The sequence below is a fragment of the Atractosteus spatula genome, chromosome 9 (genome assembly GCF_055471065.1).
Source record: "Atractosteus spatula isolate fAtrSpa1 chromosome 9, fAtrSpa1.hap1, whole genome shotgun sequence".
Taxonomy (NCBI): domain Eukaryota; kingdom Metazoa; phylum Chordata; class Actinopteri; order Semionotiformes; family Lepisosteidae; genus Atractosteus; species Atractosteus spatula.
This window is the reverse complement of record NC_142714.1, coordinates 54,810,229-54,837,149: the sequence shown is the minus strand read 5'-3', so window position 1 is coordinate 54,837,149 and position 26,921 is coordinate 54,810,229. Positions and strand designations below refer to the sequence as shown.

The window sequence follows — 26,921 nt, the reverse complement described above, 5'->3', positions numbered from 1 at the left end:
AATATACCCATCTATGCAATTAACAGGTAAAGTTCAACCTAACAAAAACATGAAGAGACCAACTGGGCCCCTTGGCCTTGATGTTTCTCTAGGCCAAGATATTGACGAAAGGGGAATTTATTAGTCTTACCAAAGACCAGTGAAAAACAAGAGAAAACTGGATTACAGATGTAGCCATTCAAAGTTCGCGGTACAAACCCGTACTGCGGGCAACTACGCGTGCGCCGTACCGCGGTACGTGATTGGCTGGCCAAAATGACCGACGGGCACTCGTGGTGCATTGGTCGGTAGTGGAAAGATTTAATCATTTAATCTCTTTACTGTGCACGTTTCAATCTGCTTAGTATTGAATATTTATATGGAATTTCACAACTAAAGGGAAATTTTAGTAGCTGAGTATAAAAAGAAGAGGAGCATAACACATCTGGAGGTCATAAACTATATTAATTGAGGAACATAAACATATTATGTAAACTGTATATTGCTGGTCTTGGTATTTTAAAGAAACAATACACACCAGTATTCCATTTCTCCCTAAACATTTTAAGCATCAAAGTCTTACATGTGGTTATTTTGAAACATTTTTACGTGCTCCTTCTGACCATATTACTGTACGTTTATATACTTTGTGAAAATTGATCGTTTTAACCTTCTCTGCGAATACGCTCGTTATCGGATTAAACAAAAGCATACTTTTAGAATTGGATTAATAGGGAATATAATATGGATTTGCGTATCTAAATAAATTAATAACGGTATAACTATATTCATATACTGTTGCATATACTGTTGCACAAACAGTAGTATAAGACTTTAGTATAAGTGATTAAACTAAATGTTTAAAAAGCATATTCCATAAAACAAAATAATACATAATTCAAGTTTCCGTGTTATTTTACCATACAGTATGCTTATTTAAAAAGGCATTCAGCTGTAGGGGTGTTTGTGGAAAAAAATACATTTCTTTTTTTTCACAATGTCATTGTTTCTGTAGTCTAGGAGGTGAAATTTAAACACATTACATTCTGGTCTCTAGCCAAACACCGTGCTGAGTTTGTTATTTTATGTGATAGCTGGAAGGTAGTTCAGCTGCATTGAGGAGGGTGATCTAATATGTCAAAAATGGAATGTTGCCCTTATTCACTGTATTAATTTAATGATATCTGTACTGAGTATTCATTTACTCTCACAATACCCCAGCTCTTTACACTCTTACATTGTTCAAAGAACTGTTATATTCAGTTTATGAAGCACTTGCATTAACATGCAAGAACACAAGACCAATCTTTATTTAACTATTTAGTGGCATGCCCATTAAATTACACACAGATTGTCTTGTAAAGAAAAGTGCTGAAATGTGCCAAATAAAATAATAAGCTTCACAGCAGTGCAGTTTCATGAGCTGATCATTATATAAATTTATCTGCAGAAGCTATTGAATGAAAACAATCAGATAGATACATTAATGAAAATCTTCACCTATAATAATTTATTAGCTTTTCGTAGTAAAATGATTACAATAATCATGCAGCAGTTAACCTGCAACTGTGGAGGCTGTGAGTGTCTGAGAAGAACACAAGACAGTGTGAGACTTGTTTCTGGTAAAGCTGAGACTTACACTGTGTCTCTTGGCAGCTGAGTGCAATCAACTGTTCCTGGAAATGGTTTCCTGTCCGGTGAGGGAGCTGACTTCACTGTACAAGATAAAGACTTTTCTACATACAGGAAGACAGAAGTCTTTTAATATAGAGTTCTAGGACTGTTGAAGAGACTGCAGGTGTCTAAATATATAGCAAACACCACAGCTTGGAATAAAAGTAGAAAAAAACATATTTACTTGTCTGCACTACGTTACGTGTATATGTAAATACATAATAATTAAAAAACAGATCAAAATCCTTGGAGAAATGCTGATTTTTTAATAATTTGCTTTGTAAAAGTGTTTTGTCTTGGTCTTAGCTAAACAATTTTCAGCATGTTTTGAAAAATGTTCAAAAACAACTCGCTAGGAATATTGTTACCAATCAAAACAATGCAACTAAATTAAAGAAGTGGCAAAGCTGGTTACTACAATCACACCAAGATAGAAACCGCTCAGGAAAGAAGTTTCAAAAGGGAATGTACTGCCACAGGGCCTAGGAACTGAATCCTTCTCATTTAACCAGTTAGGACTCAAATATTAGACAGAAGATGGGCACTGCTTTGTGCCAAATCTTCAGATATCTCCAGATGCCCTGCTGAGCTACCATGGTACAATAAGACAGTAACGTGCCATGCAGAAAAAGAAATAACTCACTCTTCTTTTCATTGCCTTGCATTCAGCATATAATGAAAGGAGGTCTGTTCACTTTTTAGTTAATATCTGCTACTTAAAAAAACATCAGGCTGCTTACCAATGGGAATTTGCAGGAAATTTTGATAAAATCTCTGCAAATCTGCAAAACATTTGAATCCTACTGTGATTTATCCCTATATTATCCACATAATCTCACTGCATCCCTTTCCTAAACATATGCATTCCATAAAGGGACAACCCAAGGACAGTTATATGCAGCTGTTTCTCTGCTCCTATTATATACTATCACAAAGAGTAATGGATTTCATGTGTGTCAGGTCTATAGATTGCAGTATATATTAATGTGTATCATTACTATTAACAATATATTAATATTAGTGGGTATTAATTACACATTACACACACTGCCACTTCCATCAACAGTTACTAGCACAGTGAATGCTTTCCAACTTTGAAAGCTCACAGCAGATCACCTTTATACAGTACAGTATATGCCATATCTTGTATATATTTTACATATACTGTAGTAATCAGGGTTTCATACAGCACACAGCAATTAATGGGCAGGAAGTAACAACAGAGAATGAAAGAGATGACAACTCAGTTCAGGAGATCTTCAAATACACCACTAATCAATTATTACAAGATTTAAAGAGATACATTGATATTGACTCATGCATAGCAAAGAACGTTTTTTTGCATCTTAAAAAATGGGGCAGAAAAAAACAAAATGTGGGTTTCCACTCAGGCATTGTTTACAGTACCTGTTTCCTCAAGGATCACTACAAAACTTCCATCAGCCACAGAGAAAGCAAATTTTGTGAAACAAAGGATTAAAAACTGTAAGCATGGACACAAATTAAACTACAGTGTGATGCTGGGGTGGTGAGGGGAAGGAAAGTGTTATAAGGCCACTCCTTAAATGTTTTAACTCCCAAATGTATCATATGTGGCATCAAAAAAGATGTAGAGTCACATCTACAAATAAAGAAGATAATAGATCAGGTAGATGAGAATTATGATAAGATATTTGAAGTATTTTTGAATTTGATAAGTATTTGAAGAAGATATTCCTTTTAAGCTGTCTCTGCTTTGAAAGAATCTTTAATCCATTTCATTGTCTCACAAAATCTCTACTTAAAGAGATGGCGATAAGACTATTAGTTATATAAAACCCACATAATACCTGGTGCAATAACTGTTTTTGAGGGGATCAATACTGTTATCTGGTTGTCAATGTTTCATAGTCCTGACAAAAACCCAAGGCAGCCTTTCAGAGTCAGCACAGAATGCACTGAGCTAATCGATATACGCAGTGATAACAGGATGATTTGAAACTCATTTAACAAACGCTTATCACTTTACCGCATACTGAATCTGTCAAAATATTTTCCAGGAGGCAATGCAGGACTGAAAGTCACTCACATTTCATTTATGACTGAGGGAAACAAGTTTCTCAGTCATGTTTAAAGACAAGGTAAATTTTAGGATATAACAAAAAGAAAACATAATCTGCATGCCTACTTGTTTCAGTAAAGTACACTATTTCTCTTTTTTATTCCTAAAAATTTGGAACCTTATTCTGTATTAGGAGTATTTTAGCCCACAAAATGGGTAAACATCTACAGTACATACACAACCACAGAGCCTGTTGTTTTTTACATAAGTCATAAAGTTTTAACGCTAACATTTAACTAATTATGACTCCATTACTTGAATGTTAGACAAATAGAAATTTAAGATTAATTTGACTGAGATGTACTCTTGAATCCTATTTGTGCACACTGCCATAGAATAAGCTGATTAAGCTTTAAGATCTAAGAATTTTTGCATACTAATTTGTTATAAAAACCCTTAAAGATTTTTTTTTCATTTAGAGAAAGCTTCCATTCTGGTAGAATGAGTCATCCTGTAGCCAGTGGCAGAGGTACAGATCTCTGAACGCATCTGTGTCACTGGTGAGGCAACAGCTGGAGCTTTCGTGGCAGGGGGTAGGGTTCCTCATCTTCTTGACGGTCCAATAACAACATCCATCAACATTTTCCTAGGAGCTGACCATTCAAAGAGCAAATCTGGAGCAATTAAAATTCCCCAGGTTTTATTTGTACCACATGCTAAACTGTATGGTGTAACTGCACCATATGTTTCGAGACACGTCTGCGCTATATTCCATGGTTTTAAAATTAAATTGCCTTCCACTACACTATTAAACAAAGTAATATAACAGCTGGTTGACTTTCCATGGTTCGATGGCAATATGTCAAACTGCTCTATAATGTATTATTTCATATTTATACATTTTATTTTTTTCACAAAATGGAACAGTACTGGCACACCGTCACTTTCACAGGAGTTAAAATTAGTGTATTTCACGTGCTTCCAGAGCAAAGGATTGATGAAATGAGTTTGTTTATATTCTCACTGAGTACGGAAACAGAACCACAAATAGCATCAGGAATGAAACCACGAACACCATGAAACTTCATCACACAGCACTTATGTTGAAAATGAAATTCAGTAAAATGCTCAGCATCTAGTTCTATTGAGATCAGTTGAAATACTTTCAGGGAATGCTCTTGTTTGGGAACATTGTGGAGAGGATGACCTCTCTTGCTGCACCTATGAATGAATATATTTTCCCAAAGGCTGTACTGTATATCATTAATTTACATTTTTAGAGCAACATCACATAAACTGAATATCAAAAGCATTATTTAGTAAGCTTATGGTGTTAAACGCCTGAAATATTTGCGAAGAACAAAAACAACAAATAATACACAAATTAATTAAAAGCAAATTAATCACAATGAAATATCACTCAAAATCACTCCTCTGAGGGATTGCAAAGCAATGTTATGGCTGAAACCTCATTGATAATAAAAGTCAGATTACAGTATTACACAGAAATCGTGTGTATTTATGGACACCACTAGTCCCCTGCAGATTTCTTCAAGGAGTGATCCTGTGGCCAGTAACAGATCTGACATGAAGATGTGGGATGGATTTTCATGCAGCAGGCTCTGCACCTTTGCTCAGTGCTTCCTGGCACTTCAAGTAGCTCTCTCTATTGCTGCCATTCTGACTCAGCTCCTCCTAAAAGCCCTCCAGCACAGCTGCAATTCAGCGTTGATTTTTACAACAGCTCCATACTGTGCTCTTTATCGATTTAAGAAGCATCCCAGAGCAACAGCAGCTGCTTTTTGCAACTGCTGGCAATTCTGCTTATACTAACTTTCATGCAGTTCTGATGTAAAAAAAATTCAGTCAACTACAATACTGCACCACCTTTGCAAGATCAGGATCAAACTGGACTACTTGAGTACAGACAAAAATTGAAAAATGTTCTCAATGTGGTCCCAACAGGCAATAGTAAGTATGGAAAAAAAATATAAAGAACAAGGATCAGCACGTCATTCCAGAAAAGTCAGCATACAAGCTGACCCTTTGTTAAAGGCTACGTCTGGTATGTTTTGTAAGATAAGATGTAAGATAGATGATGTTTTACTTAAAAAAGCAGACAGTTCACAAGGAAATCAAGGTATAAAAATAAAGCTCTTGATGGTGTGGAAGGGACTTCTCTTTTTTATAATTGTGTGAACTGCAGGTTCAGGTACAGTACATAAGTCCACAACAGCTGGGCATACTGTATGTGTATTAGTGCTGTTTAAAAAAGTCCACTTTCCAGAGAACACCCAAAGGCACACATAAAGTGTATCCCCCCCATGGTGCTCTGATGTCCAGCATTTTCTGGAATGCTTTATAATCTTAGTACAGCTCAAGCCACTTTTTATCATCACAATGAATTTATTTTTTTATAAGTGATCATGGCAAATGCATAGAGAGATATATGAGGATTTTCCACACATACTGTAACACAATGGCTGTTTTTGACAAGGTTATTCCCATTTTTCAGTTATACCCAAAATACAACAGAAGCCTGTCCCTCTGCAAAGAGTAAATTTAGGATGAACCCAGATTATCAGGCCAGATTCTACAGTATAAACATCAGTCTATCAAATTTACATAAAGATAATAGAGATAAAAGGTTAAAAATTGTAATTTACAAATTCATAAGACCATTGAAAAAACAGTTCTTTTAAAAACTTAATAGTACTTCAGCCAATCTTTACACTTTTATTTAAATTTAATCATAACACATACCTGCATACAGTATATATAAAAGTCATATGCACAATCAGGATTTATGGTATAAGTATGTTATGGGATCAATAACGTACTGAAATCCTCCACTGGTATTTTCTACTATTATTACACTACTACTCTACTACTTGTTATTCACATGGCTTAGTCTGGGTAAGAAGAATCCATGCTTGTGTATATATAAAGTAGTATATTTCAGTAGACTGAAAACTAATCCTCCTTCATATGTCTATTTATTTTCCTTCTTATTTTGTACACTCGGTCTTCAGTACTTTTTTATTTTGTACCTCAGTCCAGCCTCATCTGAATAATACAGATTAAACACATACAGCATCTTATATTCATGGTTTTCTTCTTTGTGACAGGGCTTGTGCAGTCTCTAAGATCTATGGTGGTCAAACTACTATGCAACAATCTCCTACCCTGAGATCACAAGTTCATAGCAAAAGCTAAGTAAATATTGTTTTCTCACTTCATATTAACATTGAAAGCTCTTTCTTCCCATATTTCTGAAAGAATTAAGAATCCTGAAAGATTCAGTGTTGAGGTGCTGGACAACAAAGGCTTCTTCAGACACTAGGGACTGTATGCTTTCCCCACAATTCTGTTAAAGAGCCTCTATTCTTCCCCTGGGGGAAAAACTTCTGGGGGAAAAAAGGAAGCTGACTTGTTACGCCTGTTCCAATTTGTGTCTTGACAAACTGAAAGAGCTTTCCTATTTGCCTCTAATTATTTTAAGACAGGCATAAGCATTGACAAAATTTCACTGAGGTGTGAAGAACAGTTTGAAAAAACATGTCTGTGACCTCAGGTGAAAGAAAATAATAACAGCTGTAGTGTAAACTTATAAAGTTAAATTTCAAAGTAATCACATTTCCTACCATGAAAAAATAACCTCAAGCTTCCCACTGGCTGAGAAGAACACTATGTACTGCTTCAGGGCTGAAGCTCCATAAACTCTCCTGAATGGAGCATTAAAATGAACTTTTCTTGCCTTAGAACATTAATGCAAGATAAACAGTCAAAGTTAATCTGCTTCCCCCAAAAAATACCACTTTAATAACAGACACTTATTCTGTTCACTGCAAGTAAGGGGAATGTAATTTCCAAAGTCTTCTGGCAAAGAAAGTTAGAAGTTATAACTGGGCAGCAAATAGTAAGTCTTGGGTGGTCATGCTACTTTGAACTAAGGGGATTCAGTTAATTTTGAAATCCTAAACTTAAGGACAAAATTTATGGTTTATTGTTTGCAATTACTATGTATTGAATAGTGTGCTATTTTTGTAAGAGTACCAGAGAATCTCAGAATTTACGGACTGCAAACTCAAGTGCATATTTCTTGAATGTAATGCAATTCTTCAAAATAATGCAATAAACATAATTCTAAGTTCGTAACCTTGTTACTTCAAGACCCTGTTCTTTGAAAACTATTCTTATCCTTTGCTTAAAATTTTGATTGAATCATAATGCACCTAAAATATTTCAATATGCTCTTTTAACATACAAGACTCCATGTAATAATGTCTTGCAAGTCTGCAAGTGTGCCACAGTGAAAATTCTAAAATAAAAAAGGTCAAAGTGGTGGCTATAAATGTTAAAAAATATGTATCCGTGAAACACCTAATCTCACACTGGTCTTCAGCCAAAACTCGTGTTCAAGGTCAGCCAAGTTAACAGAGAATGTACTGTAGGTTGGCCTGTACCATACTCTTAACTCATAGCTTAAAATCTGCACCAAATATCTGCGTTTCCCTGGTTCTTTTGGCCAGTTTCTTCAAAGTGAAATATTTTAATCTTACTTACCTCTCCAGGCTGTGGCAGAGTCAATTTTGGCAGCTTGCTCTTGGCATTGGTCGCACTGGCCTTCCCGTCTATCATGCCTCCAAAGGACGGGTTATTGTAGCCATCCCCAATCTCCACTGGGGTCTTGAGGTCAGGAGAGTCATTGGGGACCTGGTCTTGGCCATCCATTGGCCTTACATAGGCAGTAGGTTTTTGTTGGATTATGCTGGGCTTGCTATGGAGAACAGGAGGAAAATTTGGAGTGGAAAGTCCACTAGGTATGAGGGAAGTAGAAGGAAGTGGAGAACTGACACCGTGGGAGCCAAAGTCTTGTTCCGCAGGAGACTTAGAGTGATTGCTTTCTTTGTAAGTTTGATCAACAGTAGAAGACTTGGAAGAATGAACATGTCTTCTGGAGTGGGAAGATGAAGAAGCAGGACTTGAGTCTCCTTTATGCAGATCTCCTTGGCTACTGAACAAATCCTCATATCTGGTCTGGGATGGCTCATGGGAGGAACTGTTGTGCTTTGCTCGACCGCACTGCTGGCCACCAGCCTGGCTGGGCTGTCCAGTGGCTGAACTGTGGGTGCCCCGAGACCATTCTGTGGATCGAGACTTCTTGTTGCCTTGGTGGCCATGTAGCAGTGTAGAGCTTGAGAGAGAGGTGGAAGAGGGAGGTGGCATAGAAGTTGTAGCACTCTGATGTGAGGGAGCCATCCTGTTCCTCTGACTCTCTGAGAAGAAACTTGACTGTTCCAATTTCTCCACAGGAGTCTGTGGGATGGAATTTTTGGGGATGCCCACCAAGTGGCTCTGGTTTGAGTGGTTGGTCAGGAGATCCTTCATTTCGTCGTAGTTTCCTAATGTGTTCTGGACACGGTTGGCTAAGGCATCACCTTTGTTTGTCTGTAGAAACATAAGAAAAACAGTTCAAATGAATGTCATTTTTTATAATTTGCACTACATTTACAGAAGAAACCACTGGATCAAAAATGAGTATCCATTGTGCAATATCCATAAATTAATCACTGACTGCCTCTGAGAGGGCACAATCTATTTCAGGGATTACGGAAATATGTTCCAGTATTAAGGCATTTACCACACGTTTTTACAATCATTCTATTTTTTCTCTCCTCATTAACACATGCAGTGTAATATAACTTAACAGCACTTCATCTATGCAAAGATGATCAAAAACTGATATAATTAAAATAGAGAAAGGCAATCCACATTATTTGGAGGCTTTTAATTTGTAAATACCAGCATCTTGTTAATCCATTTGGGATGGGGGAATTAATGAAAACTTTAGGAAATACTTAAAGTATACATCTCTATTAAGTGTAAAACAATATTTTTAGGTATAAGGTGGATCTATTAAAATATACCTTTAAAAACTGGTCTGGGTTGTAGATCCCCCCCAAAGTGGATTGACTTGACGCTTCTGTCTGTCAGTGTAAAGAGACACATTTATGATGCAATAATAGTGGGGAGTAATAAAACTGATAGGTTAGTGTCACTAAAATTAAGCTTTTGCAATGTATTACATGTATCAAAGTGTTACCATATTAATGATGTCCAGTTTTTCAACTGCCACTTTGTTTAATCAAAAATGTCTAAAACCCATATTTTGAAAATGCTCCTTCTTTATTGTTTTTATTTTTAAATTTTGAAGAACACTTTTCAGAGAGCATTTTGTGAAAGAAAAACAAACTGAAATATCAAGGCTTATTTGTCCTCTGTTGCTCATATATTGGTCTTTTCTGAATATCTCTGTTATCCTAACCTAAACCCCAATAATCTATATTAGGTCTTTAAAGATATACTGCACATGATTCTCTTATTTTATTATCTTGCTACTTGCATTCATTATTATTGTTATTACTTTTACCAAAATATGATTACTATGTGAATTTTGAAGAATAAAACATAAATGGTTAGATGCTATGAAGACCATGTGGCAGTGTGGAGTAACAATTAAGGGTTTTGAATTCCTGACTACACTGTCTTGGGTTGAGATTCAAGGAGGAGACACTGCTGCTCTATTCTTCAACCAGGTACTTTAACAAGCTGTGCAAACTCAGCTGTGTGCATTTGCAACTAAATTTGTATGTTAATTAAACAGCCAAATATGATCCCTGTAAGTCTTCTTGGTAAAAGTGTCAACCAAATAATCTCGGCTAGAAATAAATAAAACACGTAAAGGTGATATACAAGTGGTATATATTAAAATTCTCATAAAAAGATACTTTCTTAGATGTGTTGTATCCAAATAGAATATATAGACCAGAGAGAACACAACCCTGAGATTAATAACAAAAGTTCTGCAATTTCCCTCACGGAATCAATAAAGTATCTATCTAAAAGTTATTTTTGGTGATCACTGAGTGCCATTTTCTAATAAAAAAAAACGTATTTCAACCAGTTTGACCAAAAGCTCATGTCATTTGATAGCATAGCTATTAAATGTTTGTCTCTGTAGCATCACCTTTGTCACATAAGCTATTTAACAGGTCATGGTATATGGTCACAGAGAAATGAAGAGGAGAGATAGTAGCTAGTTAACCAGAGGGGTCTGCTGTTAATGAAAACCGCTCACTCAGCTATAGATGCCAACTAAATCCAAGACAAGTATACTGTTTGAAGAATCCTTAACTGTGACCCTCTCTTACCTCAAGCTAAAAGGCATTTTAATATGTTCCATAAATCTTTAATGGCAATAATGTTTGCAGTAAAGTGATTTATTACAATAAAAAATGTACTAATGGACAGTTATCCTAAGCTTCTCAAATTTCTTGTTTTACTGCACATTAGCAGAATAAACAGGAGATCATTACAAGTTGTAAGGAAAAGCAGCCTAGTTTTGTACAATGATTTAATGTGCTGTTGGGATCATTACAGGGCATAAGATGAAACTGTTGCTAATGAAATATCTGAGTGCTTTCTCTAGATCTACTGTATAACATCATGGTCATCGGCAGTGCAGGGCTTTTTGAGAATCACTAGCATATTTCCTTGATATACAGTACAGAGTAGCAGTACATACTTGTATCTTCTTCAATCCAGATGAATAAATCTCGTTTCAGAACAATGATGAAACAAAGGGGTCCCCATTCAGAAACTTTCCTTGTCATATGAAACAAACAGTACTTACTCGCAGTAGTGTATTTCTCCCTCTTAACTTTATTCAAAACTATTCTTACATTGAATGTGAAAAGATGCTGTATAATTCTGTTTCTCCCAAGTCTATTGTTTTAAATTATTTTTAAACACATATTATTTTTAATTTTATGAAGTGCATTAGCTGCTTAATATAATGTAAGTCCATTACTTGTTTGCTACTTAATGCTAAAAAATGTACAGTGTGTATTATATCTAAGGATATATTTCCTATGCAATTCCCTTCTATGCAAGTATAGTATAAGACATTGGTTTCTTCTTTACTTACTGTACAACACAAATACATATGTGATCGGATCAAATGGGTTAGGGTTACACAAAATAATATGGTCTCATATCTGTGATTTAAGTACACAGAAGGAGAATGGGATATTCTTCCCAAAAGATTTTTACAGACAAATTTTCATATGGAGATTTTCTAAAGTTTTTTAAAACAATTGCAGAGCTCTTATTTTTAGTACTTAGGATAAGAAGGCTAAACGGTTAAAGTTGTTAGGTGGAACTCCTCAACGTTGTCATCTTCAGTGTAAACAAATATGTATGTAAAAATGTGTAAAAAGGCCTTTTATACCAACTGTTTACACCAATATGGTAACTATGCAAACTATCTGAGATGGAGCCAAGAGCACATTTTGAATTCCAACTCTTGAATTCTAAGAAGATTTATTTATTGTGCAGGAAAATATGTCCATTTGATTACAAATTTATTTACTTTTCTCTGTTTTTCACTGGCATGTTAAGAGTTTTACAAGCTCTATAATACCCTGTTTACAAAGTTTTTCTGTATTAATAGTAGATCGAATGCAGTATGAATTACAAACATTTTCAGGACATTTTCACAGAATAATTATTAGATACAGTAGGAATGGCACGGTGGCGTGGTACTTAGCATTGGTTTTCCTAAAATATACTGGTAGGTCAATTAGCTTCTGTGAAAATTGGCCCTGGTGTCTGTGTCTGTGAATGCCGTGTGATGGCGTCTCATCCACCTTCCACCCATTGCTTGCTGGGACAGCCTCTGGCTGTCACACAACACTGTATTTTAAAAAGCAGTTAGAAAATGGATGGATGGCGGAATTATTAGATAGATGAACATTAATTAATCATTTAATTCTTAAGATTACATAAACTAACTCCTCATTAAGGTGACTAGAGCAACTGGACTGTTGGAGTTGTAATCTTTCAGAAGAGATGTTTAATTGAGATCCTAACTGCTGGGTCTTTATCCTTAGAAATGCTTAAAAAAATAATTCAACATGAACTCATAAATGCACATATTTTTAAAGATTGTTTTCTTCTTTGTGACATTAATGAACTTTTTCACTAATTTGCTCACATATAAAAGGTTGGAGTAGAAAACTGTGAAGACCTAATGGAATAAGGCACTTAAACAAAGATGTATTCCCAAATACTTCAAAATGATGCTGTCAAGGTTTCAGGTTGTCTGTCTCTGAATTAATGAGTGATCTTCCAAAGAACTGCTTTGTATCTCAATCTGAATAACAAGAGATTACTATGGGAATGGGCAGGGTTTATACAGTACCTTGAGAAGATAAAAAAAGGTGACCAACGAAAGGAGGGTACTCAGCCAATCTTTGTTGGTCTTCTAGTAGCTAAATTATCAAACTTCTATCAAACTTCATTAAGCTGTTTCTTCAAGGAAGCTATGTATCAGCTTTGACAACATAGCTGAGTAGCTTGTCCCAGACTCCCGTAAGACCCTCCTGTTGTCTGTTTTCAATGCCCTTCCCCACAGTTTTCACTTCTGTGCTCTGGTTTGTGTTTTCACTACTGGTTCAGAAGAAATCCATTGAATAGACACTGTCAATGCTGCTCTGTGCTTTGAATACATAATCAACAATTTATTAATTTAAATTGATTGAAACTAATTAGTTTAATTGAATTCAGGTTCCCAGACAGTCAAATGATGTCAACAGGAGATCAAAATGTATATATATATACTGCTTAGGAAAAACATATAAAAATGTATACTGAGTGAGAATAATGTAATGGTATGAATATGCAGTATTTGTATTACTGATTTCCATATTAACATACAGCATGACAAGTATGCATGGACAGATTATGAATTGTAAAACAGATGTACAGCTTTTCTCATTTGATGCAGAACTGCACTCTACCTGCTTTTCTTCCCTACCTTTCTGAAGTTATTCAAACTATTGTGCTCATGCCAAGGGTCTATTTATATAGTACTTGCTATCAGTATATTATTTTTTCAGGTTTCTAGTTTGTATCACATTACCATATAAGAATCCTTGTTGATATCAATATCTTGGTTTAAAAGGCAGCTTGTATTGTAATGGATGATGTACGGAGGCTTTCGCCTTTTTTTCTCTGTCATGAATGGGCAGCATTTACAATAGAAACTGTGTTTTTCAGCTATGAGACCATTGGGAATTACCTTCCAGCCTGAAACTAACAACCAAAAGGTAATAGGGATGCCAATACTGGTGTGTTTCAAAAGAAGGCAAAGAAACATTATCTCCATCCTAGAATCAAAACAAAAACAAGAACTGACTCTAGAATCATTTTGTTTCAAGCATGTTACTGGGCTCCCAGCTGAAGAAACCTTTAGGTTCTATTACTCTGTGCCCACACACATACTACAGTACATCTTTAATAGACAAATACTGCCTTTAGGATCTTAGAGTAAGAAACAAACATCAACAGAAAGAGGAAAACAAAGAGGAGAATGTATGTGTAAGATGCATTTCTTTATAATGTATGCAATGGTATGAATAATGTAAACTACTGTATATAAAAAGAAACTGTCACCAAAAAGTAATGCACAAATATTTTCATACAACAGCAATATATTCTACCTGATAAAGTATCTGGGAAAGCGTACCAGCCCTGGAATTGTAAGAAAGTAATAGTAAGTAGAAAATATTTATTTTTCAATAAAGGTCTTTCTAACACAAATTATTGCTGTACAGAAGAAAATGGCATTGCATAAATTAATTTTCTTAAATTGTATTCCTTTCCTTCAACCTCGTTTCAGAATAAAACATTTTGTGTTCAGTGAAGGATGACGTAAAATTTATAGCTACCTATGTCTACTTCCAAATCTATGGAGCTTGCATCCTGACACAGTTTTTTGGGTTGAAAGGTTTTGGGTTGATATTTGCAGAGAAAAACAAATCTTTGTGACTGAAACCATACAGAAAAATACAGATCCAAAGTCACAAATCTGAACTTTATTTAAATTAACTTTTCGTTAATTTAGTGTTCACTGGATTCATAGAAAATGTCCAAAAAGCCAATTCTCCACTAACTAAAAGCACAGATAGAGTTTAGCCCACTGCTTACGGCATAAGGTCTGCAGACTGCTGAGAGTACCCAGTCTGCTTTGATAAAGCCGACAGAACTGTGAAGCAGTAAAGAGATCAGAAATAGCTGTTAACAGCACAGTTCCATTAAACAGGATTAAAGGAGATTAGCTAATGGTAGCCCAAGAGATGGGTGCAATATGAGAACATTTTTGAAAGAAAAGGGGGCTGTTACTACTTTCTGTAACTGCACTAGAAGGAACAGCAGAATGAGGAGATAACCATTAACAATTCAGTTCCTGCACTACACATATATTTTCTCATAACACACAGCACTGAAGATATACTACTAATAACCTTTATCCTTGTTTTTCACTGCCAGTTGTTGAATAGAAACACATAAATTAATACATTATTTAATTAACTACCATGAGATTTAAAATGTTATGTGAGCAAGTTCTGTGTTTTACATTTTATTTCAACAAAATTTAAAAATTAAAGATAAACTCAACTGATTAAAAAATAAAATGAAAATCAAGTAATAATCAGGCTGAATAATAATAACTAAACTGGCAATTATAACCTCATGCCAATGACAGATCTAATGAGTTGTGCAACGAGCATGAAAAACAGACAATGAATGTTTTCCAGGATTATCTCCTAAAAGGAAAGCTAGTTTATCAGCCACTAGAATTTCATACAAGCTGTGTGTGTGTACAGTGTGAGACAGTACACTGGAGCAAGCAACTTCACCTGGATTGTTCCCATAATGTCCTTGCTATAGAAATGGGTTTCCAAGTTGTCACTGTAAATGAGAAGTTGTTCTCAACTGATGTATCTGGTGAAACAAAATAAAACTAAAAAATAAAGTCCTTGTTTACAGAGAGCCTCTCTGTGCCTCTAAAGACTTTTTGCCAAATTAGAATAAATGATGATTGTGCAGGTGATTAGAAGCAGGTCTACAGCATATACAGGTATGTGCATATTTCCTGGGATGCAAGAGAGGTGAAGGGGAGACTGACCTGTGCTATGTACAATTGTACAATCATATTCACGTAAAAGGCATAGTGCACACTTCATTAAATAGGGCTTCTTTGGTAGAACAAGATTTACTCTAAGACGTTCTAGGAGGAAAAAGCATTATGTTCTAAAATGATTATAATTGAAATGTATACTGCCTTGTAAGCTCTGGAAATAAAGTGTATATTCACATATACAAACACACTGAAGCTATAATTCATTACAGGAAAAAAAAATTAAACTTTGTTTGGGTTAAACTACTTACTGTATGTACTCTGAATACAATATTTTCTTGTGTTATGTTAAATGTTGGTTGAAATAACTAGGGGCATTTAAGAGCAAACTACGTGAATTTAAAACCTAACTCGCAAGGACTGTAGGAGTAACGTGAATTATTTTATTGGAACATTGATTCTGTTTCCAGGGCTCCACAGCATAGCTTATCAGACCCTTCATTAGATATGAACTGGGTCCCTGAGGTGAAGTAAGTCAGGGACTTTCGCAAGGTCATTTTCACCTGCCAAGGGAAATGTCGACTCCTTTATGAAAGGTATATCAATCTAGTCTGATTAGAAAACAAAATAAACAGCAGAGAAATGGCTCTGTTGCTTTGGTTGCATTGATCCAAATTTCAAATCTATGAAGAATTTCTTGGAATTGACATTGGTGAGCTTTTCTTTGAAAGACATTCTTCAAAATGGTTTGTCTTGTCATCTGCTGGTTACAGGAGATGGATACATTTCAGGAAAAAATAAAAAAAACTTCTGCAATGGTTCAGTGAGGATGTATGTCAGCAAAAGATCATAAATGTAGACAAATGGCAATGATAAATGCACATGACAAAAATGAAATAGGTAGAAAATGAAGAAGTCTGATGGAATTACATTAACCTACATTTTACTAGCTTCTGTCAGTGCATTATAAATAGCTCTACTGATATTTACCATCCAGTGGACAGGATGAGATCTGTGTTTGTTCCTTCCAATATACAGCAGGGAAGGACTCGAATTAACCAAGCTCCCTTTGAATTACCACTAGGCTACTAATCCTCCACACCCAGACCCATGTTTGAAGACTTTTCCATTATAAAAGATACAAGATTTTATTATACTACAACATGGCATGCCAACTATTATAAAATAATATCATTCAAAATTTTTAATCATCTGTAGGATCAAAAACATAAGCAGGTTAGCAAATGAAAACAGGAGCCATACCTGACATAAATTATTTGATTTCTGGAAAATACAGAAAAATAATATAAAATACTTAATGGGCTTGTTTTGAAGGATGGGAAACTGCTGAATTTGAAGACTGTCAGGCATCAATTCCCTGATTCCCTGATTGCTCCCTGTTACTGCTCTTAAATTCAAGATTGAAAACCATTACCACTACAGCTTGGTGCATTAATACCTATCAATGGGCTACAACCACCTTTTAATCATGGACTTACATTACTGATAATGCTAATGTTGAACAATTAAGGATACTGTTTTAAGAGGAAAATACTTGAGTTATTAACTCAAAAATACTAAAATCTATTATTAAAATATGCAATTGAAATACAACTCTTTATGCATTTTGACATAAAATAGAGAGCTGATTACTAACAATGTTTCATTTGAAAACCTTACAATTAAATTAAGTAGTTGGTGTCTTTCTCAATGTGTCTATACAATATGGTGATTAAGTTAATATTGCTAAGAAAGATGGCAAAACACAAACATATGAGTCAGACAACACTTTTATTTTCTGTTTTATCTCACTATTATTTATACAAGTGTTTCTGAATCGGCTATTAGATTCCAAATATTTTTGTGCTCAGGCAATATTGTGTGTATACAGTGGAGATATGAATGGCATTGGATATACTGTACACCCGCTTTAACATAAATACAAAGGTTTTTGAAGACTGAAAAAGCAGTAATATAAATACTGGGAAAAGTTTTCTTCAGATGTAATTGGAAACAAATAGACAAAAAGTGATGGACATCTGTTCCAAACCATTTTATGGTAGGTACAGGAAGAAAAGAGCACATATCTACAGGAAAACACTAAATTATTTGCAGGCCTAGAGAGTCATGTTGGGCAAAATAACAAAAAAAAGTTCCATGCTGAGTTTCTATTTAACAATCCTGGTTCTTCTAGCAGTATAATGCCTGTAAAAAAGGGAAAAACTGCAATCTTAGATTTTATCTTTTCATACTCTTACCTTGTATGGTTCACCAAATAGGTTAAACCCAGAGGAGAACAAATCTTCATCTTGCTGAACTTCCTGAGTCCTGCGTTCCCATTCTTTTTTCTTCAGTGCATTGCGGTCCTGTTCATAATGACTGTGAAGACAGGAAGAGAAGGAAAAAGGACGGTAAGAATGATTCAACTTGGCATGCGAGAAATAGATGCTGAATCCCTTCTTGAAAAGATTTGACGTAAGCCCTTATCTCTGTAATAGAGAGAAGTTGACACTAAGCAGATGAAGAAAATATATAGTCTAAGAGATAAAATAAGTAAAATACACTTAAATATTTTGTTGCAGGCCAGAAAAAAAAACAAAGTGGTTTTGATACTAAATCAATAAAAAAGACAAAATACTGCCAAGGCACCAGCTAATCAAGACAGGTTGCTGTTAAAATCTGAGTGAAGAATGCTACAAAGAAGTCCACTAAGAATAATAATTTTATTTAGTAATATAAAAAATCAAATTGAGAAATGTATTCAATTTTAAGAACAGAATTGCTGAATCCGTTTTGATGTTCTACATAATGTGGAGATTGGATCATTACCTTTTCTTTTACTTCTACTGCAGTCACAACTTTTGATTCATCAGTTGTGTTTTCTTGGTTCCAGTGACACAACTTCACTCATATATCATGCTACTGGTCATGGAATTATGACTTAAGCTTCCCAGCTTGTTACAAGCTGAGCTGTCTAGTTGAAGATGTGCAGTTCTCATGATTTGTGTCCTCTGCTGCTGCATTTAAGAACTGCCTTGCAATATATGTATGATTTTTAACTGGTGTAATCCGATGCCACTTGGCTCTGCTGTGTTTCTCTTCAAGATGTCTGCCATTAATTACATTTGGCCTTGAGGTGCTCCAAGGCCCAAAGGCTGGATATAGCTGATTAGAGTAAGGCATTTCGTGGTAAATCTCAGGAAGAGACGTACCTGGATAAGAAGAGCCACTAAGGACATCGCCAATCAACCCTATGCTATCAGACTCCTCATTTGCAAAATAAAACACACATTCCAGAATTCTAATGTAGACCAGATCTCCATCTCTGCTGCTAACTGCCTGCTCCCTCTAGACCTTGAAGTGGTTAAGCAGGCATTAGGAAAAGGACTTAAAGACGTGAAAGAAATTAAATATTTTAATTGTCTGCTATTCCATAGATTTACAGAAAGGCTTTAACAGTCACATAAACACATGGTTTACTTTTAATGTTTATCAGTTTTTAAATGATATTTTAATATAAAAAATACTTTATTCAGTACATGGGAGATCACCGATAAGAGATCACACTGTTAGCTATTCCGTGTTAGTCCATACTGCACTCCTGCATCTCTCTATGTTCTGATTATAAATTCAGTTGAATCAAATGGTAAGAAAAAGCAGTGTCACTCAATGGAATGGAAGAGTGGAATAAATATTAAATCTTTTCACATTACACAATGATTAAGAGCTAGCGTGCCATAGGTTGTGATAGGCAGGAACAGAGAAAGGGGGTGAGAAAATGTCTTTAATCTGTCCTTGCTCTCTGCACACTTTTGGGCCTTTTTAGATTTTCGAAAGCATTTAATCCATCAACAGATTATTTTGGAAGGGAACACAGGGAAGAAAAACGAGGCTGAGCTTGGGAGAGACAGGCGATTCCTTTAACTGGAAAAAAATAACAGAGGGGGAAAGAAAAAAATACAAGAAAGATTGACGACGCACCCCTTGCAGTAATGACAGCAAGATGTCAGTTATCTTCATGTCACCTCACTGTGCGCACCTGACAGCCCGACCTGACAGGCTGATAGATCAAATTTACAGCTGTCATGGCCGGCTCTAAAGCACTCTGGTCCCCTGACACAGAACTTCACTCCTAATGCAATGGTGTTTTAGAGGGAACATGGGGAGGGGGGGTAATTAAGAACCTGAGAAGAAAAGAATAAAAAAACAAGCTTCAACTTGCACTGCTGACAGGCCTTGTGTGACATGTGCTCAGGGACGCTTGTGAGCACCCAGCTTCAATTCTGTTTGTTCTGGGTCTTTTTCTGTCTGTGTTTTTGTATCAGTTAATTAGATAGGAAATTCCAGATGACAATTTAAATAGCAGAATGCAAGACTCTCTGATGCTATCGCTCCTGCAAAATGTGGCATTTGCAGGTTTTTTTAACCCATCTCCTCCTCCTCTTCCCCACATAACATAAAATAGCTAATTCTGATATCCACAGTAAACGGGATGAATTTAATCTCAACTGAGCTCCACTGCTCTTGGAAGATAACCAAATAGCTCTGACCATTTTTTTATTCCCAGCACTGCATGCAGTTCCAATGAAAGCCTCACATGGTGAGATATAATGGAAAACGAACAGCACCGTTATTAGAATTTAACAGTGAACAACAGTCACTGATTTCTGATTTAAACAGCAATTATTAATTTGAAGCACCAGCTAATTAAAACTACAGCTAAGCATTTAGCCCCTTGTTACAATTATTTCTGCAGTTTATAATTATAAGGACCTGCTTATCTACTCTATTAACGCTAGAATGGTAGAGGTGGGAATCTTTCTAAATTCTCGATCATTTGCTGGACAGACAGGAAAGATGATCAAGATTTGTGTTAGTTTACATCAAGTTAATATCAAGTTAAATTTAAGATTTAAAATCTTTTTACACTATATGTTTCAAATCATGAGAGTTTCTTCTACATACAGTAACTAGTGTCCGCGGTCAATTTTTATATTTAAGAAAACTTTCACAAAGATTAAAAGCATGTTTTATTTGATAATACTGTATATTAACAGAGCACTTACTGTGAAGACCCAGAGCATGCAAAGAACAGAAAACAGTAGACGTTTCTATATTTCACTTTCATTATATATACTCAATGCTGGCTTTAGGAAAGAATGAAAAATATTTTTCACTTCTGAGTTAATCGGATATACAGTAAACTTATTTAATTTCACTGATATTTAAAATTAATTTTATCATTGTGATTTGATTAATATGTTATCAGGTTTTCATCTCACAAAGCAGTGATTCCTTCATAGGAGGGTGATATTTCAGCTTTGATAATTGTTGAATTTTCAGTATCTTTAACATAAACATGCTTCCACATATTCTAGCTCTTTTTAAATTATAGTCTTTCATATGCACACCAAGTATAAATATGTCAGCATATACAAATTAAATACATATGAAGTACTTTTTCAAAGTAAAAAAACATGCACAAACCAAGGACTGTAAATATAAGGCTCTTATAAGTCTTTTATCACTTGAGCATTTTGCAAAAATCAATAAAACATGTTCCAAAAAATGTGCACTATGCAATACAGTTTCATTATGCTATTCAACACACCTTCAGTGGAGGCTGCACACAGCAAATTATATTTCAAGGGATGTATGCATGCTCCATCATTAAACTGTTTTCAAAAACAATTTTTAACCCAAGATCAAACATGCTGTAAACGTTTTATAACAAAACAGTAGAATAGAATTTTAGTGACAATCCATATAAAGGCTAATTAGGTCTAATTAGGACATATTTGTTACAGCTCTTTTCTTTTTTATCCTGCACTGTTTATAGTACCTATAAAACCATTAAAACCTGAGCTGGTTCAGATTACACATATACATGTACAGTATATAAAAATAACATGTTCTCCATCCTAACAAAGTATCAGTTTTGCACAAGGTATCTTACAATTGCTCAAAACATAAAGGAGGTCTGCCTGCTATTGTCACGCCCAGTACACCTAGAGGGGGCTCTGCTTCTGTCCTGTACCTAGTTCCCTGTGAATATTCATGTCTTTCTGGTGTGTCTTGTTGTGTAGCCTATTTACTTCCTGTTTCGGCTTGGCTCCTCGCTCAGCATTGAGGTTTGGATGTCCTGAGATCCACCTAGCACCAGGTCGCTCCTGTCCATGGCCTGAGGGCAAAGGTTTCTATACGGCATTTCCTGAACAGCTGAGCCCGGGCTAACCCCCATCTCGCTGCTATGCATAGGGTCTTTTCCGCTCTCCTGCCATTCCACGGTTTGTCCCTTCCGACATCCGTGACAGCTATAACCTTCTTTGCACAGAAATGCAATGCTGTGACACATCTCTTGTAACTTCAACCAGACTCACAAGTGAGTGAGGTCAGTGACGCCTGTTTTGAACCCATTCAACTCCTCTTACCAACAGGCTGGAAGTCCAATGTCTTTGTACTTTACAGTTATGCCACACAGTATGCCTCAGTGCACCATCTGCTTTCCTCTCTTCTTTTTTTTTCTTGTGAGCTCTTGAACTCCCACTTGAACAGTCATTCTGTTAAACCACTACAAACTGACTCCTCCAGCCCTGCTCTCCTCTTTGCTGCATATCACTGCTACTAAGCAGTTAGCTGGATACTATACTCATGTCAGCTAGAGCACACTGTTGGATCCATTGTCTTGAATGTTGGTTTAAGAGTCCCTAAAATACATGAGTATGTATTACTACTAAAATATCCAAGATTAGATTAAATCATGCTATTTGAAAATCTTCTAAAAAGCACATAAGACACACTATTTATAGCCCTATAGCATAATTCATGTTTACGACCGCCAGACACGGTCACTCATTAGCATACCTTTTCAAATGAATTACAATATCAAATTTTCATAGAATAAAACTAAGAAGTAACCTATCTTTTAACAGCAGTGACACAACATCACAAATTGAACTGCAAGGCACTATTTCATATAATCCTAAAAATATTATTTTACCCCCATGCTAAAAAAAACCTTTACTATGGTTAATTCACATTTTAATTCACAGAAGTGTAAATGTTCAGAATTGAAAGACTCCATGTCCTATATATTTTCCTCAAATTCAGAACCCAGACTTGTAAAATATATTCAGTTAATCTAATTTCCTTTTCCTTGAAGAATTACTGTTAACAATATGAGAAGCGGTGATTAAAACCAGTAGCAAATTAGGAAAAATTCTGGAATTGCATTACATCTGAAATGTCATGTTATGAATATTTTAAGAGAAACCAAGCCTATTTTTCAGCTCTTGACCCAATTTAGCAAACAGACCTCATGATGTACTGAAACATCCGCTGGGTTCAAAAGCTCAGAAAATCACTTTCAAATTACACAGAAATAAACTAAAAAACAGGAACTATAATAACAAAATGCATACCAAATAGTAGTGTACATTTTATATTTCATACACTTAATGCAACAAAAGAGGTCAGATGGGTACATTTAAGAACTTAAGTGCAATTCATAAGAGGAAATCTGTATGGCAATATGTAATGTAATTGAAGTACAAGAGCTGTGACATACTCATGCTTGAACATAAAATATAGTACTTACACTCAATTTAATCTACTGACAAAGGCAAGACACATGAATTTACGATAACCACAGTGCACTCCTTCTCAATTAAATATAATGTTTAAATATAAATAGATATAGCAATAACTTACATATTTTCTTTTACACTTAATGTATTTTATATTTCATAAGGTATTTAATGTTCAACATTGTGTAATTGCTAAATCTACAAGTAATTATTTAGGTACTTGGATGATTAGACAGTACAGTGATATTGATTTGTTTTTTTTATTGTTAAAATTTTGTAATTTTGTAGGCCTGAGTATGATCTTGATGTAGGTATGATTATGATTATATTTCATTTTATATAGGTCTAGTGTGAAAATACATACAAGAAAATTAAAAGTGTTTGAATAGAATGCTTGGCACTACTTTTGATAAATCAACACCTGAACAACAAGAAGACTCAGACAGACCCTGGGTGAACTATAAAAGACAATAAATAGCCACCTAAGTACAGAACATCAAGGCAATACAGTTCAACCTAAAAATTTCAGTAAAAGAAATCCAGATCAGGTCTTTTGAAGCTCCAATCTTGTGATTTTGGATCATGAAATTATTATCTGTGTATGATGGTCTAAAAAAAATGATTGACTAGAATATTCATAAAAATCTGATGCAGCATTTTGGATTCCTTGCAGAACATTTTTATCTTCAACAGGAGATGGGGATTGAACATTAACTGTCACTATATACTGTGATTGGAAACAGTTACCAAAAACTAATACAGGGTTAAATAAGCATTCCTGAAGCCTAAGAGCACTTAAACTGCATTGTAATGTGGAAGGAATAAAAAGGCATAGCGCTGTCCACTCTATGAAACTCAGATCAGCTTGCTTCATGAGAGATCACTATTACCCATCATTAATTACTGAAATAGCTTAATTTTTTGCAATCAACAAACTGCTATTCAAAGGCAGAGGTGACTCCATTGATGTCATTGTTGATTATTATTGAAGTAAATATGGACTTTTCCTTCTGTTTGTGTGCAATATGAAGAACTTGCAAAACTGTATAAAACAATCTTTGAAAGTGTTAAGTACACTTGTCATGAAATATAAAAAAGTTTGTGAAATTCTAGAATACTGGTATACTCTGATAGAACACAAGATACAACAGCATGTCAAACTTTAACAACTGTAATTTGTTTTCTTACAGAGAGCTATGACGTAAAATACTCCAATCCACTGATGCATGTGTCACTTTATCTCACATTAAGCACTACTAAAGAGATAATGAAAACAGGGCTTAATATATCCAAAATGTTCCGTCAGTACCACAATTGAACAAATGTGATGACAGCAGGCATAGGGGATTTCAAAAGTTGATGCAAGAAATATTGTAACAAAAAAAACTTATATTTATTGATTTAATCCCCAATCACATTTAGTCTCTGTATATACTATGGAATCAGAAAGAAGGATAGAGGAATTCTTCACTGTATGTGATTCTCTCAACAAACTCATTTTGAACAAGTTCAGCTGTCACTTTTCTCTAAAAAGTGAGAATTTTTTACTGAACAATGATAGACTTGGTCATTACTGTTGAGAAGATGTCAATGTCAAACTGTTAAACAGCCTTTTTTTTCTCAGAGGCTGAAAATATTCTAGCACACAGGACAAATCTGTAAATTTAGGCTATAGTGATATTAAAAGGAGTAATCTTTGCCTCATTTTAAATTCATTGCATGATTGACAATGTTTGTCAGTTACAGTTCTGCCCTAAACAAGATGCTCAAGGCAGCACAAACGTAACAGCTTTTACTGCTTCATGATCAGACTGTATCACTAAATCACACTCCAACTTTGATAAGCTTTGGAAAAAACATTTATAAAAAAGTCTATGGGTCAGTGAAAAGGATATATTAAATCCAGTCCTGATTAAATTTCAGTATGCTTTATTGAAAGAAATACTAAAGTTAGGGCACTGTCAGCCATAGACCCTAAAGTTAATCTTTTCTCTAAGCATAACGCATATTACCTTTAGCAAACCTGAGACTAAACTTAAGCATCTTTCCTTCTTGTACTGGTGGAAGGCATCTTCTCTGGCTCATTTTTGGAGCATGCAATAGTTATAAAGTGACAGAATACTTGGGGAATATTTGTTCAATATTGTTTTGTATTATTTTTTACTTTATGTTATTTGCATTAAAATACTACAGTAATTAGTAGAAATGATTTAGAACACTCTTTAAAATTAAATTCTCATTAAATTCAATGTATCAACTACATCTCTTTACAGGACCTTACAAGATTTTATAGTCCCTGAAATTGAATGTGGATTAGTATTATTTCTTCAAGAAGTTGTCACTGACTTCATATTAATAGGTGACCATTTGCAGAAAACCTTTTTTTTAGCCAAAGGTGTTAGAGGAGAAAATGTCACTCTTAATAAATCCACAGACAGTAAAAAGTAAACTGTCAAGTCTAAGAGCTGTTTTTGTGCAAGTTAAGGCTGATTAACCTGTGACACTCTTATTACAATGAACTCTATGGATCTGATACAGAATTTGACTCTGAATCTTTGCTTTGTGCTAAGGGTCAGAGACTGCCACTAATTTCCCAAGTATTTCTAAAACAATATCATTAACTTTGCTATGACTCATTTTCATTATTTGCTATGACTAACAGTACTCTCTTGTGCTCACATAATAATGTGAATAAATACTGAAATGAGATTTTATTTTAAAATCTAGAGAGTTTATAACAGACATTAAGTTTAAGTTTCTTTTCAAGCAAATTGATGATATACTGTATTACAGGGGAAGGAAACAATTTGGGGAAGAAACATTGCAGTATGCATTCAAAGGTACATTCTATTTTATTTGGGATGCACAGCAAGTTTCTAATTCCTTTTCTAAAATTGTTTGGTCTAGAACTTTGAACAAAAACTTGTAACACAGAACTAAATATTACAGCAGCTTTAATTTACATTCTACTTTCAATATATTATACACTTAATCTCAGTTCCCATCTCTTAGTTAATTAAAAGAAATTAATATATTGAAAATAAAGTTTAGTTAACAGAATTCCTGCCTCAGTTGATTGTCCTTAATCAGATTTCACTGTTCATATTTGCATTGCAATAAAACTGCCCATGAAAAACTGCAAATTGCATACACTGTAGAGGAATCATAATCACTTTCTGTTTTCAATGAGAACTCCTGCTGTTAAGTAAGATAAGAGTGATTGTCCATGTAAACGTGCTTAATAAGGACAATTCTTCATAGAGCACAGGCCATATTGTAATCATACCAGTTAGCAATCAAGTGTTGCTAAGATGTTAAAAGCCACTGTGAATTGCATTATCATGCAGGTCCGCTATCCAAATCCATAAAGATAACTGCAGGGTCATGGCTGTTCACAGTGTTGTCAAAAGAATATTAATAACACGTTATTTACATTCATAATGTAGCCTACAATAGCAATAGTAAATAAAAGACTTACTGTACGTTCCCTTGAACAAAATCCATTTTGCGTAAGCTGAAGGAAGGTACCCATGCTAATTATCCATACAAAGTTCACAACAAATGCCGCAAATACATACAATGAAAATTTTACTTATGTTTTACTATAACTATATAATTTATTACACTATAATTTTACCAAACCTATGTTAGTTAG

The 26,921-nt window shown here is 34.9% G+C and overlaps 1 protein-coding gene across 1 annotated transcript in view; it reads right to left on the bottom strand.

The window, feature by feature from the left end:
- The window catches only part of aff2 (ALF transcription elongation factor 2), a 172,848-nt gene that overhangs the window by 115,994 nt on the left and 29,933 nt on the right, over positions 1 to 26,921 (bottom strand). Inside the window, exons 4-6 of the mRNA XM_088926059.1 lie at positions 17,939 to 18,059; positions 9,625 to 9,684; positions 8,261 to 9,145 (exon numbers count right to left, since the gene is read on the bottom strand). Coding sequence (XP_088782185.1) covers positions 8,261 to 9,145; positions 9,625 to 9,684; positions 17,939 to 18,059 — 1,066 coding nt within the window. The remainder of the gene's footprint in view (positions 1 to 8,260; positions 9,146 to 9,624; positions 9,685 to 17,938; positions 18,060 to 26,921) is intronic.